The sequence below is a fragment of the Oryzias melastigma genome, unplaced genomic scaffold, assembly GCF_002922805.2.
Source record: "Oryzias melastigma strain HK-1 unplaced genomic scaffold, ASM292280v2 sc01649, whole genome shotgun sequence".
NCBI lineage: Eukaryota > Metazoa > Chordata > Actinopteri > Beloniformes > Adrianichthyidae > Oryzias > Oryzias melastigma.
Genome location: NW_023418230.1, coordinates 5,057 through 20,426, shown reverse-complemented (window position 1 = coordinate 20,426; position 15,370 = coordinate 5,057). Strand labels below are relative to the sequence as shown.

The window sequence follows — 15,370 nt, the reverse complement described above, 5'->3', positions numbered from 1 at the left end:
ACCAACCCCCGTCCACAAGGTTGCCAAGGGATGGCGCCAGTGGAAATCGTCAGTGAGGGAGGGATTGAGCATATCGTCTCGGTCTACCCAAGATTGTTCTTCTGGACCATACCCCACTCTGTCCAAGAGGTACAGCATGTGTCCCCAACAGCATCGGGAATCCAGGACCTCTCTAACCCGGTATCCCTCTTCACCATCAATAATAACAGGAGAGGTAGCTACGTTAGAATCCTCCACCTGAGGCTACTCATCTTCGGGACCACTAGCAGGCTTCAAAGGGAGACATGAAGTGTAGAGGACATTCGGTGCTCCAGAATTTGGAAAGATACAGGGTTCACCTGCTTGATGATCTGGAAAGGCTCCACATATCTCAGACTCAGCTTTCTGCATTGCAGACAGAGATGCAGGTCCCAAGTTGAGAGCCAGACGCAATGACAGAGGAATAGTTTGAGACCTTCATGGTGGTGTCTGTCTGCTTGCTCCTGGGTTCGGCGGATGGAGTTTTGGAGCTGTATGTGTGCTGCCTCCCACATCTCCTCACAATGCCAAAACCAATCAACAACAGCTGGCAACTCTGAAGAATCTCTCGTCCATGGACAGAATGGGAGTTGGAAGCCCGGGATGCACTGGAATGGTGAGAGCCTAGTGGCTGCTTTCTTAAAGGAATTCTGGGCATACTCTGCCCAGACCAGGAACCGACTCCAGTCCTCCTGTCGCTGGTGACAGAAGGCCTTCAAAAAACAAAGCACCTCCTGGTTCATGCATTCTGCTTGCCCATTAGACTGAGGGTGGTAACCAGATGTGAGGCTGATGTTGATGCCCAGGCCATCACATAGGGCCTGCCATACCTGCAATGTGAATTGGGGCTCCTGGTCTGGGACTTAGTGCAGGACATGTTTGGCGGTCCCAAGTGCAGATGGAAGCATAGGCAGGGGAATCAGCCGACATGTCTTGGAGAACCTTTCAACAACAATTAGAATGACGGTGTTACCCTGAGCATGTTCGTCACAAAGTCCACGGCAATGTGGGACCATAGCTGATATGGGATAGGCAGTGGCTGCAGGAAGCCATCTGGACATTGGCGTGGGGTCTTGGTTTTACGGTAGGTGGAACACTGGATCATGTACTGCGCTACGTCAGCCTGGATAGTAGGCCACCAGAACAAATTTGCCATTAGTTTTTCCGTGGCAGTGGTGCCTGGGTGATCGGCAGCAAACGTGATGTGAACCAGGTTGAGTACTTGCTGGCGATGACCTGGAGGGATATAGGTTCTGTCAACTGGACATGACAGAGGCAGTGGTTGTTGGTTGACAAAGCCCAGGAATGAGACAGATGTCTGGTGGAACTCACATTTTTCTTTTTTTGCGTACAGATGATGTGTGATAAAGCTTGGACAGACGTGGGACACATGCTCCTCGAAGGTGTTAAGGAGATCAAGATGTCATCAATGTAGACGAATTACTAATGTATGTAAAACAATGTAGAACAAGACTGCACCTGAGCACAGCCTGAAGCCTCTTCATAAATGTTTGTGGGGATTGCTTGGATGTGAAACAGTTGGTTGGGTCTGGGAACAGCAGGCAGAGGCTGATGGGAAAATGAGTGAAGATGAGACTCAGGAGACAGTCAGAACTCAGGAGATGGCTCCCTCTGGTGGTTGGAGGGAGAGACCGGAGACTCATGACACACGTATATACCACCAATGTATAACTTTTATATTGTGTATATAGAGCAAAAATCACATTAAAATTATGTACTTGACACACAAATCACTAATGTATTACATTTAAACAGCACACTATTCACTGTTTGCATACTGTGTGATAGGTTTATAACTCAGCAGATATTTCACCCCTCCAGCAGTCTGTACTTAGTGGGGGTCTCCCACTATAGACATCTTCCACGCTCGGATGGCATTGGTCACATGGCCATTAGAATCGGAAGGGACTCGCCCCAGACAATGGGAAATATAACAAAAGTTGATGGTAAGCAAGTTACTGGAAAAAAGATGAATGCCACTCAGAAGTTAGTTGCAGTTATCAAGGACAGTCATAAGCATAACCAGCCAACTGTCAGGAAGTGTTGGTGAAGGACCTAAGATGCAAGAGACCAGGTTGATGACATAAACTGAACATTTAATAAATTAACCCAAACCATGGAGAAATACCAAGGGTAATGGAACAGAGCAGGTGACCTGACAAGGATTAACTGAAAGTTATACACTTAAATAGAGTAGTGCAATGGGGCAATACAGCAATTAACATAAATTAAGACAGCTGTGGATCATGAACCTGAAACTGTTGTCTGACAATACAAATCAGAACATGACCAAAAACAGAAACTGACAAAGCCCAAACCAAACATCACAAACCTTGACAGTAGCCCTCCCATAGAAGGCAGATTCCAGATGCCCAAAATAACAAAACACAATACAAAACACATTTAGGGGTCCTGCAACCAGACAGATGTGAGAGGTATCAGAGCCTCACCTCGGGAACAGACGTGAAAAGGAGAAGTCCCGGTGACTCTCCCCAGGGTCAGAAGACATGAAAAGGAGCAGGCTCCTCGGGAACAAGAAACAGCACAGGGGGATGAACGTCAACCATCCTCAGGGACAGGAAGGGCAACCCTGCACAGGAACAGGGAGCTTGAAAAACATTACAAAAAACCATGGAGAAACACAAAGGGTGGCTGAGCAGATGATCTGAAGTCTAACTGAAAACCAGATACGTAAATAGGCTGAGGGCAATTAACAGTAATGAAGACAGCTACTGATCATGAACCTGAAACTGGTGTGGCTGAGAGGCAGTTCAAAACAGAACTTGACATAAGGAACAATTGACAAATCCCGAAACAAACTTCACAATCGTTGACACCAACATTAGTATGATCAATCGCTGTGAAGTAGAAATTGGGCTTTAAGGTCCAGCCCCTTCTTTCTCCAACATCCCAAAAACCTGCTGCATCCGTATGGGTGCACCCCAGTATTGGTGCATACAACTATATTAGCCCTATATTATCAGAAAAATCTCTTCTTTACTGCACTTCATAATCTGATCAAACTTTGCAAGCTGTGACTTTAGTAACACATTATTTGGTATATTTTTTGGAACAATAGGCCAAACGGCTTTCACTAAACATTAACATGATGACATAACACATGGCCCTGGCCTCTATGTTAAGAGGTGAAAGAGAACTGTGATACATCACATTTTCAGCCTGAGTACATTTAATAAAATCTCTCAACATAAATGTACATTTAGTTGAGTCAAGGTACCATATTTAAATGTGCGGGAGTATAAGTCCTAATCTTACTTTATCTATTTATTCTTTTATGTTAGTTCAATTCCCCAAAACGCCTACAAATTCTATCAATATTGAATTTGGAGTTTCTGTTTGCAGAGAAGAAGCTGAGTGATTGGGCCAGAGAACATCAGGAAGCCCAACACCCCACAGTAACCATTAACAGACCATCCCGAATAAAAGCAGAGCGCTCGTGGCACATCAGGACGGAGCCGGGACACCAGCCGACATGACTTCATCCTCTCTGTTGCTGATCTTCTTCATTGGCCTCATAGAGGTCCAGTATGGTGATGCTGGACCTCCTGAGTGCTCTTCTGGCCCAGACAACATCATGATGGAGATCAGAGCGTTGAAAGAAGCTATGGAGGCCAGAGGTAGCTTTAAACACCATTCTTGTGAATATTTTTTGTGTTTTAGAATAAATACAAAAACATTGAAACAAATTAAATGTCATATTTCTCGTTTTTGCATTTAGAAGTACCAAAAGTAGCCTTTTCTGCCAGAACGTCAAAAGACGGAGCCTATGGAAATCTTAAAGAAGATACAATCCTGACCTACAATGCAGTGATAACAAATCTTGGGAATGCTTACAATCCAGCCACAGGTAAGTAGAGTATGGTTCAAGAGTATTTCACCATTGATTCAATACTGGTTTAGTCTAGTACAGTTGTAGAGTTTAGTTGCCTATTATTTGTAACTGATATAACTGTAATTTTAAGTTTTTTTTTTATCTTAAATATATTTGTTTATCTGTATTTGGGAAAATCTTATAACGTATGTGTGTAGACTCCAAGAAGAATAGTAGTTTTCATGAGTCCTGCCAGATTCAGACAATCCACCGTAACTTTTCCCCAGGGATCTTCGCTGCGCCTGTCAAAGGCCTGTATTACTTCACCTTCTTTGCTCACGGTGGAGGAGAGGACCGCATTCGACTAGTACTCAAGAAGGATGGGGCTGTTGTTGTCGACATCCACGACCACCCATCAAGCGCTGATCCTGCTGATAATGCTGGCAACGCCGTGTTCCTGGAGTTAGAACAGGGGAACCAAGTGTATGTGACCATTTTGGCAAACTCAGCTGTTTGGGCAGATGGATTTGCTACCACTTTTAGTGGAGTGCTGCTCAGTAAGTCCTGAGCGTCTTTTTTTTAAGACTCAATTGGTTTATGTTTATTGCAGATGATGATACAGAAAAGTTAACCCCTTTGTGATTTATGCGAATGGCTTACCATAATCACTTTACAAAATAAAAAATGTTTCTCTATAAAAGTGTGGATTTGTTTTCAGTAATTGTGGTTAGTTAAGTAATTAAAAAAAGAAAGACGGAAAAAATTAAAATAAAAAACTGATCCGAACCTCATCTGTCATGATCCAGTGCTTTGGTTTTGTCATGCTTTGTCAGTCAGTCTCACCATGTTCAGGTTAATCAACCACAGCTGATTTCAGTTAGTTAAACAACCTCAGTGTATTTAAGTGTCTGGTTTGCAGTTCTTATTGTCAAGTCATCTGATCTGTTCTGTCACGGCACTGGTTTGTTCTCCTGGTTTTGTTATGGTTGAGCTTATGTAGTCAATGTTTGAGTTTCTGCCACAATTTCCTGTTTCCTGCATTTGGGTCCTTCATCACCATCCCTGACAGTATAACCCGACCACCTTGGATCCAGCAGGAGAACCTTTGCTGCAATGGCAGGATTCTCTGCCACTGCAGTCCATGCCATGCCACTCAACTTCATGCCTTCATGCCAGAAGGGGTTTGCCGTAGCAGTTTTCACGCCACATGGTTCAAAAGTGGGCAGAGAATGTGGGCCCCAATTGGGTTTGTCTGGTGGCCCCAGCTGTGTTTGCCCACATTGGCTTAGGTGGCTATGCTAGCCAGTCGCCCGGTGGACAGCGTAGCAAGTTCCGCTGCCCAGGGTCCGGCAAAGCAAGCAAGTGCTGCCGCCCAGGAGTCAGCAGAGCTAGCAGGGTCGCTGTCCAGGCCTGCAGTCTCTATGCAGCGAAGCAAATGTGGGCAAACACAGCTGGGGCCACCACAGAAACTGTGGACAAACCCAATTGGGGTCCACATTCTCTGCCCACTTTTGAACCATGTGGGGCCCACTTGGCCTTGCTGGCTGGGAAAGTTCTTCAAAAGTTTAGGAGAAAAACAGGAGATATTGTTTTTATTGCATCTTCAATGTCAGAAGAACAAACCACTGTCCACACAAGATGTCAAGTGTCTCTTTTCTTTTATGTTGGCTTTTGCAAATCATCCATTTTTTTTCCAAGGAAAAGTATGGCAGGAAATAACCCACAGTGCTGAATCATCAAGCCATACAAACAGGAGGCCTCAATTTTGAAAAGAGGTCCTCTTTTATAGGTGGCTAGCCCCACCCCTTCACCAAACCAACCCAATTGTTAATCAAAAAATTAAACACATATAAGAAAACAGTAATTTGCATTTTACTTTTAATAAATTAAACATAATAAAAAAAAATGTCTCCCATTAAACATCAGTTCCAAAATATAAAATACAAAGTACAAAGAAAACATTTTTAATTTTAAACAGGCCTGTCAAAGGGAACCAAAATCACTGGAGTCCTGAAACAGGAAGTGAACAAATAAATCACAAAACAACCAAAATCCACTGGTTACCATTAAACTAAACAAAGTGAAATGCAACAGATGGTTAAGCAGAACAGTGTGTGCACCCACTGATGCAATTTCATTCAAATCACTTTGTTAAGAAACCTTACTCAGGGACAGACATCTGCTCTGTCACATTCAATTTAAGATGAAAGTTTACGCAACATTTAAATTGTTTATTTTTTTTAATTCCTGTTCCTGTTTTTGCTATGTTACATCACCTGTGATATATGAAGCACTTTCTAAAGATTTGATTTACTCAAACATTTTCCTCTAAATTATGACCAAAATCAAAAGCATGAATGAAGAGACAGCAGCTCACGAGTTCTTTAAAACTCCGAACAGATGAAATTGAACTTCTCCTTATCATGTTTCTTGAACCACTTGTGTTCTCCTCCTGTCTCCATGGCTCCTGACATGTCACACTCATTCACCTGATCAGGTGAGTCCCAGTTCTTGTAGCGGACCACCTCGTCACTGACCCAGAACCCCAGAGACAACCACTGAAAGCGGGCTCGGGAGAATCTGTCAATCAAATGTAAGAGCACCACATCCTTGACTGAGGTGTCTGAGGCCAGTTTATAATTAGAATAACTTGCGATAAAGAAAAAAAATTAAGGTTAGCAAGAACGTATAAAAAGAGATATCAAATCAAGAATGATTATTCTGACCAATGGAATGACTGAGTAACAGCTGTTTATTTATCTATACAAGTCTATGGGATTTCGGCTTTCTGGGAAAAACGGGTACTTCCTATTTGGAACTCGAGGGGACAGGTGTTGATCTGTCCAGTACCAATGGGGTGGATGAGCATGGAGAGGATTCCTCTTCTTTTGCCACTGTTTATGTTCATGTCCACCACCTAATGTTGGAAGAGGCTTGGTGAACCCAAATCTTGCTCCAGGTTTTAGCGTTCTCAGCTCTATTCCAACAAATGAAAGACTTGGTCTCATAATTAGCACAAACTGTAATTATTATTTTCTCCTCCATGATCAATTAATAAACAGTAGCCTCTTACGTGAATTAAAAGGGTTGCCATTCATACACCACTACTAGATCTAAATCCCTAATTTGTCAAAGTTCAACTTAATTTCATTCAATTCACGTTTTCTATGTAAAGCCCGAAAACGATCGTAAAAACATTGGATATTGGACCCTGCAGTCCAAAATGCACATTTATGTGCATTTGAAGAGACTTTTCATTATAAGTGGATGCAAAATGCAGAGGGCAGTGTATATCAAATTTATTTAGTGTTCCCAATCAACCCAAAATTGAACTTTTAGGTAATGCAGATTCTGTCGCAGCCTTTTCAATCAGAAATCAGTGATGTTTACATCTAGCTTGCTGAGAGCTAAAGTGAGCTTTTAACCATGTATGATGGGTTCACGGTTGTAGAGAAATAAACTACAGGTAAGAAACGAACTAATAGTCAAATTGAATAAATTGTACTTTCAAATGTCTGGTGAGAGACTAAGCTTGCTAAGGAAGTTTTAAGACCATTTTCAGGCTCTATTTACAAACTGAACATGTTTCAAGTTAAACTAGGTCGCCCTCTGACCTGTCTAGGACACACATTTGGGAATGACATTCGAATGGCGTCCCGTTGCATTCACTGAAATGCCAACTGTGTGAAAATGAATTATTGTTTGTGCCCGGTTGGAATTCTACAACACAAAGAATTTCATTTATTGGAACATGTCTGTGAAAGAAAAAGGCTGGGGCAAGATTTCAGATATTTACACAAATTTCACGTTTTGCCTCAAGCTTGTTCCAACTGTAAGTAAAGTAGTGGACATATGCTGGTTAACAGTAGAAAAAGAAAAAAATAGAAGAAGCCCCTCTCTACTAAACACCATGAACTATGTGTTCAAGAAGGTGCATTTAGTGCATTCTTGAGCACACATTACATGACCTGTGTGCACATAGCTTCAGTCTCACCTTTGAAGTAGCTAAAACTTTCTAATTTGCAAGACCGAAGAGAAAGAAACACAAACAGTTTTTGAATGCACCATCACTCTTCATAACTTTATGTAAAAGGAAGTCCTGACAGCAAAAGTTTAAAATCTCCTTTGAAGGAAATACATCCAATCCAAACAAGCCAGCCTCAAAAACAGGATTCCAATTCCAAGCTTCTTACCATGTTGTTAAAAATACAAAATATATCAAAAGATATTTGCTCAAAAGCCAGGACTGGGCTCCTTTAAGTCTCCTGTAACCGAATCTTTCTGCCCCAGCAGCTATTCATAGTGTGTGTTTATGCCACGTGCTGGCAGAGGCTGAAAACAGGAAGAGGGCAGACATGAGTTTGTGACATTTACTGCAGCAGAGTTTAAACTAGATCTAATCAGAAATTGTAGGTGCGATTCATCTCTCCTTTGGAAAAAGTCACCAGTGACATGGAGTTTACCGATCCCTCCTTTTTGACGGAATGGGAGGAGCGATGGAGGAGAGAGAAGGAGAGACGGAAAAGAGTGATGGAAGAAGGTGGAGAAGGGATCGAGCGAGTAAATCAAGAGTTGAGGAGGATTGTGGAGTTCAATGACTCTAGGATGGGGTTGGCAGGGGTGACGGAGGGCAGTGAGGGCGCAGAGGCCAAAATATGTGCAGGGGTACTTGGGTGGCACTTGAGTGATGAGTCATGCATGGGTGAAAGCGTCTACAAGTGCCAGAGTAAAACTTTCCATGGAGGCTTTTTTGAGACTCTGAGGGAATTCAGAGACTTGTCTCTTCTAACTGACCTGACACTGACTGGAGATGATGGGAGCATCTTCCACGTGCACTCTCTCACCCTGGCTGCTGTCAGCCTCTTAGTCCAGGAGAAACTGATGGGAAAAAGCAGGAATTCATCAGATTTTGGGCTCCAAAGATGGTCAATCGATTTGGGTGCTTCGGTCAATCAAGTCGGACTTCAAGCAGTAGTCGAGTTCGCCTACAGTGGGGATGTTCCAAGTATGAATGAAAGCATCCAAACGGCAGCTGAAGTTTTGAAGGTAGTACGCCTTTTGGACCTCTGCACCAAAGAAAACGATATGAGGCAACCTGCTCTGATGGTTACCCTTCAGTCCATCCATCAGCTGTGGGAAGACAGAGTTGGATGTGATGTAGTCTTGGATGTAGGTGGTACATTTCTGCATGGTTAGTGGTCCAGTTGCAGTTTCCATGTTGGTATTGGGTACTGTGATGATGCAGGTTTAATCTCGTCTTTGTCTCCAGGTCACCGAGTTATCCTGGCTGCAAGCAGCGACTTCTTCCGTGCCATGTTTACATGTGGCATGAAGGAATCTCATCAGAACTCTATTTCCTTTCCATGCCTCCCGGCTCCTGAACTAGAGGCACTTGTCGGCTTCTCCTACAGCAGGAATCTTACAATCAGCTGGGACTCTGTCTTTGAGGTGACCATCGTGGCTCTCCAGCTTCAGTTTCGGCAGGCTGTCTTGCTTTGTCTCAACTTCATGGAAGAGCAAATGAACCCAGCGTCCTGCCTGGATGTGGCCTCTTTTGCTGAAGCCTATGGGCTATCAGAGCTCCTGGATGAGGCCAAAGACTTTGTTTTGAGGAACTTCAGAGAAGTGTCGACCTCAGCAAAGTTTCGTGACCTACCAGTAGAGAAACTTCTGGAACTCCTACATTGCGATGGACTATGCGTTTCATCGGAATTGGCTGTTTTCCGAGCTGTAATTTCATGGATTGAGGCGAATCCTGAGGAGAGACTGACTCATGCCGGCTTACTGATGTCTGCAGTTCGCTTTCCTCTAATGACCTTTCGAGAGTTCAGAGAAGTTAGAGCCATTAACCTGCAAATGGAGTGTTTTGCAGATAAGAATGTGGAACTCTATGGGTCGGCACTGAAGGAATTTGGTTTCAGTCTTCCAAACTCCCAGGATTGTTATCGGGTAAGGAAACCCAAAGACGTTCTGGTTGTGGTTGGGGGGGACCAGCTGAACTGCGATGTGGGTCAGCGAGTACCAAGCAGGGAAATGTGGTTTTCCAACTCCTTACGCAGTGGCACGGGTTTGGTGAAGGAGATGGAATGGAGGAGACTGGGCGAGATCCCAGACAAGCCAAAGTTCCGACATGGAGTAGCAGTAATGCAGGGAAAGTTGTACGTCGCTGGAGGATGCTACTTTTATGCCAAGGACGATGTCATGAAATCAGCATACAGGTAAGGAGATGGCAACCGACGGCACTGCACCAAAGAGATTTTCCTTTTTTTTTGTCTTTGCTTTTTTTTCTACAGTTTTGACCCCAGGACAGACAGCTGGATGAGTTTGGCTGACATGAATGAGGCCAGAAGTAACTTTTCAATGGCAGTGCATGAAGAGCGCCTTTACGCCATCGGTGGAGACAGAGAGATAAACACGAACACAGAGACTGTTGAAATGTACAACCAAGACACCAACTCCTGGAGGTAAATCACTTCAATAAGGCCTATATGTAGTATCTACACTGCGGGGTAATCATAGCACACATGAATGACCATCAGAGTCATTTTTGTACTGTGAGTCAAACTCAGTGATTGCAGAGACAAAAACTGCACTTGGGTCCAATTCTCACTCAACTGTGTCATTTCAGGATGTCAAGGTGACGACATTTAACCACAATAATATGAACATTAAGATCTCAAATGCCCACTCACAGTGACAAGGTCTTGATTGCTCATAGCGGTTTGACTCAAAAAGCTCCTTTCATAGTAGTGTCAGTTACTACATACATACACCATTGTTTACTCCTACTATCGGCCATGAGATGGTTTGCCAACAAGAAACTATTTATGTTTGTTTTCAATTCACACCATGTTCACCAAATACTTGTGGAGACAAAAGACTCTTTAGATTTGTGTATGCAGGATTCTTGATTTGTATCTCATACAATACAATTTGTGCTTAACCGTGCACTTGCAATTGTGTATCCAAAGTACAAAAATAAAAACAGTGTAAATCTAAAATAATTGAAAAAAAGTTCACCGTCTTGTGGGGTCCAGATGACCCCACTTTCAACATCAACATACTTAGGATAGCACAAGGGTTACGAAAGGAAGCAGAGCAAGGATGGTTATTCTGACAAATACAATGACTGAGTAGTACCGGTAGATATTTATTTCCCTATACAGGATTGTGGCTGAGATTAAAATCTAATCCTATGTTTTTGTAGTCATAGCATTTAAGACAGGCAACAAATAACAGTTTCTGATTCTTTCATGATATCTGGAAGTAAAATACTATAAACAGGCATTTATTGAGATGTTAGAGACAACCTGTGTGGAATATGTTAAAATAAATACACTTTTTGACCACCTCAACACTCAAGCGGTTTTCTCTAACTGACTGTGGTTTGTTTCCAGATGAAATGCCACAGTCAAAACAAAATGTAAATGCTGTGTATCAGGATCTGATGTAAAACTCAAAACACAATTGAGCTTGTTGATCAGAATTATGCTAGTTATCTCATAAGCATCATCTTTCCGGACATTCTTATTTGTTTATATTTCAAAGCCCTCCAATCACTAGGGTTTGGGCTCTCAGTGTCTCAAATTACTAACACTGGGCATGTGACGCGTCTTAAAGAACGCAGTAAACGCAAGGTCTTGAATGCACATTTAGCCCATGGTGTTCACACCAAACAACCAAGGATGGACTACTTCTTCTTTTTCTTCTTCAACAGTTTACTAGTGCAACCTTAAGTTGGAAAAGTCTTGGTGCAAACCACAATTTTTAATTTCTCCTTTATAATTCTCCGTATACATTTTTTTCATACAGTTCTGTGAATTAAGAGGGATGCCAACCATATGTCACTATCAAAACTGAGTTCCTGATTGGTCAAAGTTCAACTTGCAACGTGTATTTAATAGTGCCACATTGTTTATGTAGAGCCCGTAAATGTTTTAGACACTTGTGTAGCTTTGTGTGAGCGCGAGAGTTGTGAGTAAGGAACCCCGTAACACACATATACTCGTGTTTATGTAGACTTTCATTTTAAGTGGTTGGTTGAACACACGTTTTGTACGTAGAACCTAAAAAATCTGCGTAGCAACTCGGGAATGCAAGAGTTTTTAACGTGGAAGTCCAAAACGCGCATATAAGTGTGTCCAATAGACTTCATTAGAAGTGAGTGCTTGAACACGCTTTGCCAAGGGTGGTGTGAACGTAGCCTCAGTGTTCATGCAGGAGTGCTGCAGCAACAGATAGAAGTTGTCTTTCTTTGTGTTATTTTAAAAGACAATAAAGAGTTTACAATGGACAAACAACAAGTTGAACCTAAAAAAGAGATCCTGCCGTTTATTTTGGTGTTTTAACCTGGATCAAGGTAATAATTATAAAATAAAATAAAGTACACTTGACAAAAATCTGAACTCTCCTGGCATTGTCTCCAAATGTCCTTGTTTCTAACTAAAATTGTTTATTGAAGTCAAAGCTCTACTAGAAAACTAGAGTTTTGTCTTAGAATTTGTGAGTTATTTTGCGCTTTGTTTTTCTTTCAAATCTCTAAAGAACAGATCCAGGCCTCTTCTCTTAAAACCTTTGGGATGGCCATGGTACAGAGGTAGAGTAGTCAACCTCTGATTGGAAGATCACAGGTTTGGTTTATACTTTGCTCGCATATGTATCCTCATGGGTTGAAGACACTGAAGCCCATGTTGGTCTTGGTGGTTTAAGGTTGGCATCAGTGTGTTAGATTTGTGTGAATTGATGAATGGGACTGTGACTGTAAGAATGCACTAATTACCAGTTGTCTGATCCGGGTTCATTGCTTTCTTGCAGCTTTGTAAAGCCACTGGACCGGTCCCTGAGTGGCTTCGCCCTCAGCGCCGTAAAAGGAGGGATTTTCATCTCTGGAGGCTTTGACTGCAGCTACTCCTGCCTGGCTTCCATGTTCCTCTACCACCCCGATAGAGGAACCACCCACCTGTCCGACATGACCCAGGACCGGGCTCAGCACTGCATGGAGCCGCTCAGAGGACATTTGATTGTGGCTGGAGGGGTGTGCAACCTGAGGAAGTTCTATACCGACCAGCTGGCCTGTGAGATGTACGATCCTGAGGCTGACTCTTGGACGGCCCTAACACCGCTACCCGTACCCCATGTGGGCGCTGCCTCAGCCGTCCTGGAGGAGAAGGTTTATGTGCTGGGGGGGTACTCCCAGGAGGACTATACCGAGTCTGGCCTGGTCCACCGCTTTGAGCACAGCACACGGCGCTGGGAGAACGTGGGGAAAGTGCCATCAGCCGTGACTGACATTCGGGCCTGCATCCTGCGACTGCCACAGCATCTCAGACACTGAAGGCCGATATTTGTCATCCCTCTGCTCTCCTTATAACCTTTAGTCTGTCTGCTGATAATCAAAACTTCTCCTAAGATCCTAAAAATGTATACCATTTTTGCTATCTTCAGTAAAGTAAATCATTCAGCTGTTTCTTAGGTACAATCCACTAGATGGTGCTGTTGCTCACATGTGGTCAATCTGCAAAAAATTGTGTTCTTTGTTACTTATTCCACAACTAGTAAAATATGTTTTCTGATGAATTACAGACTGATTAGTTTTCTTTCTTCGTTCTTAATTAATATTTGAGAACAATGCCCTGACCTCCAATGGAGGTCAGAGAATGTCTTAAAAAAATCAGCTTTACATCATGTTTTCTATCATTGCTTTCACCAAAACATCAGTCAGTGTTTCATTTTAAAGCACTTTAATGAAAACACAAAAAAATATTCTACAAAAACATTAAAATAAAAATAGGTAATCAAAAAAGGAGTTTGTCTGTCTGTCAAACAGTAGTTTTTGTAAATCAAGAAACTCTGAACCCAAAGAAGAGAGGACAGTTCCCTCTTATGGTCGTTGTTTGCATTACAGTTAAGAATTTGGGGGTTTGTTTAGGAATAATTTTATTTAAAGCATTATTTTTTTCATTTAAAGGAGCTACAAAAGCTACAGGAAAGACAGAAGCTGAAGTTTTAAAATGAAAGTATGAATGCCTTTGTCTTAGTGTACTTCTTGTCTTGTTGTGGAAGTACAGGAGTATTTGTAGTATTACTGGAAGTACAGGACACCTATAAAACCACAGACAATAATTCATCATTCAATACCGAATCCCGTTTGGGGTTAGGGGGTTGCCAGCCCAGCTGGTGACGGTAGGGTACACCGGGGACAGGTCGCCACACATTCATACACATGTACACCTAAGGGCAATATAGGGACACCATTGAACCTGTGAGGGATGTTTTTAGAGTTCAGGGAAAAAATTCACGCATACATGAGGAGAAAATGCAAACTCCACACAGAAAGAACCAGATTCAAACCAGGGCGAGTTGAAAGTGCTAACCGCTACACAGGTGTCAACTTTACGACCCTGCAGCAGTTCTTTAACAAGCTAACCTAACTTAGCTGAATTTTAAAGATTGCTTTTTGTTAGATAGGTTACTGCAACAACTTTCATTACAATCCTCTCGTAGGTGGTACTGCAAGTAATGCTAATGTGTTTATGCTTATACGTCCAAAACGACCTAAAAAAGTATTGCTTTCAACTGTCAGATACAATATATTTTGAAGGAATTGTAGATCTTGTTGAAGATAAAACTCATCTTTATTAAAATGGAAAACAGAATTTCTTCTAGAAAAAAGGCTCAGAAGGTCATTCATACTATAACTTTCACCGTCAACCGATAATCTGATATTTCAGTTTTAGGGTCAGTCTTCAGTTCTTTTGAGTAAAACCTTCTGTGAAGCACCAAATGCAAACAGGAGAGCAAACCCTCCCCCAAAAGAAAAAAATGGACAAACATCAAAGACGTAAAAAAAACAACATTCATCAACCAGGAGTAGATCAGTTAATAGTGTAAAAACGACAACTCCTGGTGGATTTGTGCAGCACTAATCAGCTTAAATAAAAACATCAATTTGACCGACTGGTTGGTTTTGTCTCCAGTTCCTTTGTCTTTTAGACAAAGGATTTTTTTTTCTTTTCCTCAAACTTAGAGTAAAGAAGAGGAAGACTTAAAACTTCAACCACGAAAGGATTCCACCGATTCTTCGTGACATGTCCATCAAAAAAACGACACTACGTAACAAAACAGTCAAACTCCGCCCCTAAAATCCTGCTGGACAGATGTGGGAGCAGGTTAGAATGAACCATGCTAAAAGTTCATCTGTAAAGTTTAGGTACACAACCAGATCTGGACCAGACCTTAATCTCTTCTGGGTTAGATCAGCAGTAAACCTCTACCAAGCCAGAATTTAAGGTGGTTCAGACAAGAATCAAAGCTGGATCACACTACATCAAATCTGGTTCAGATCAAAACCAAAGCCGGATTAGACTAGGACCAAACTGGTATCAAACTAGATCCAAACCTGGATTGTACTAGAACCAAAACAGGATAAAAAAATATAACCAAACATAAATTAAACCAAGACAAAAGATTTATTAGTCCTGATTTAAATCTGGTTTACAC

General features: G+C 42.2%; 2 protein-coding genes across 2 annotated transcripts; both read left to right on the top strand.

Annotated features, from left to right (window-relative positions):
- The first annotated feature begins 3,485 nt into the window (after positions 1-3,485).
- On the top strand, positions 3,486-4,571 carry LOC112141124 (complement C1q subcomponent subunit B). The gene is made up of 3 exons (XM_024264178.2): positions 3,486-3,677; positions 3,779-3,907; positions 4,159-4,571. The coding sequence occupies exons 1-3, from the start codon at positions 3,533-3,535 to the stop codon at positions 4,437-4,439; spliced, it is 555 nt and encodes a 184-aa protein (XP_024119946.1). The 5' UTR covers positions 3,486-3,532; the 3' UTR covers positions 4,440-4,571.
- A 3,685-nt stretch (positions 4,572-8,256) lies between these two features.
- Positions 8,257-13,399, top strand: LOC112141125 (kelch-like protein 33). Its single transcript, XM_036211252.1, has 4 exons — positions 8,257-9,062; positions 9,141-10,089; positions 10,165-10,335; positions 12,686-13,399. The coding sequence occupies exons 1-4, from the start codon at positions 8,324-8,326 to the stop codon at positions 13,203-13,205; spliced, it is 2,379 nt and encodes a 792-aa protein (XP_036067145.1). The 5' UTR covers positions 8,257-8,323; the 3' UTR covers positions 13,206-13,399.
- The last annotated feature ends 1,971 nt before the right edge of the window (positions 13,400-15,370 follow it).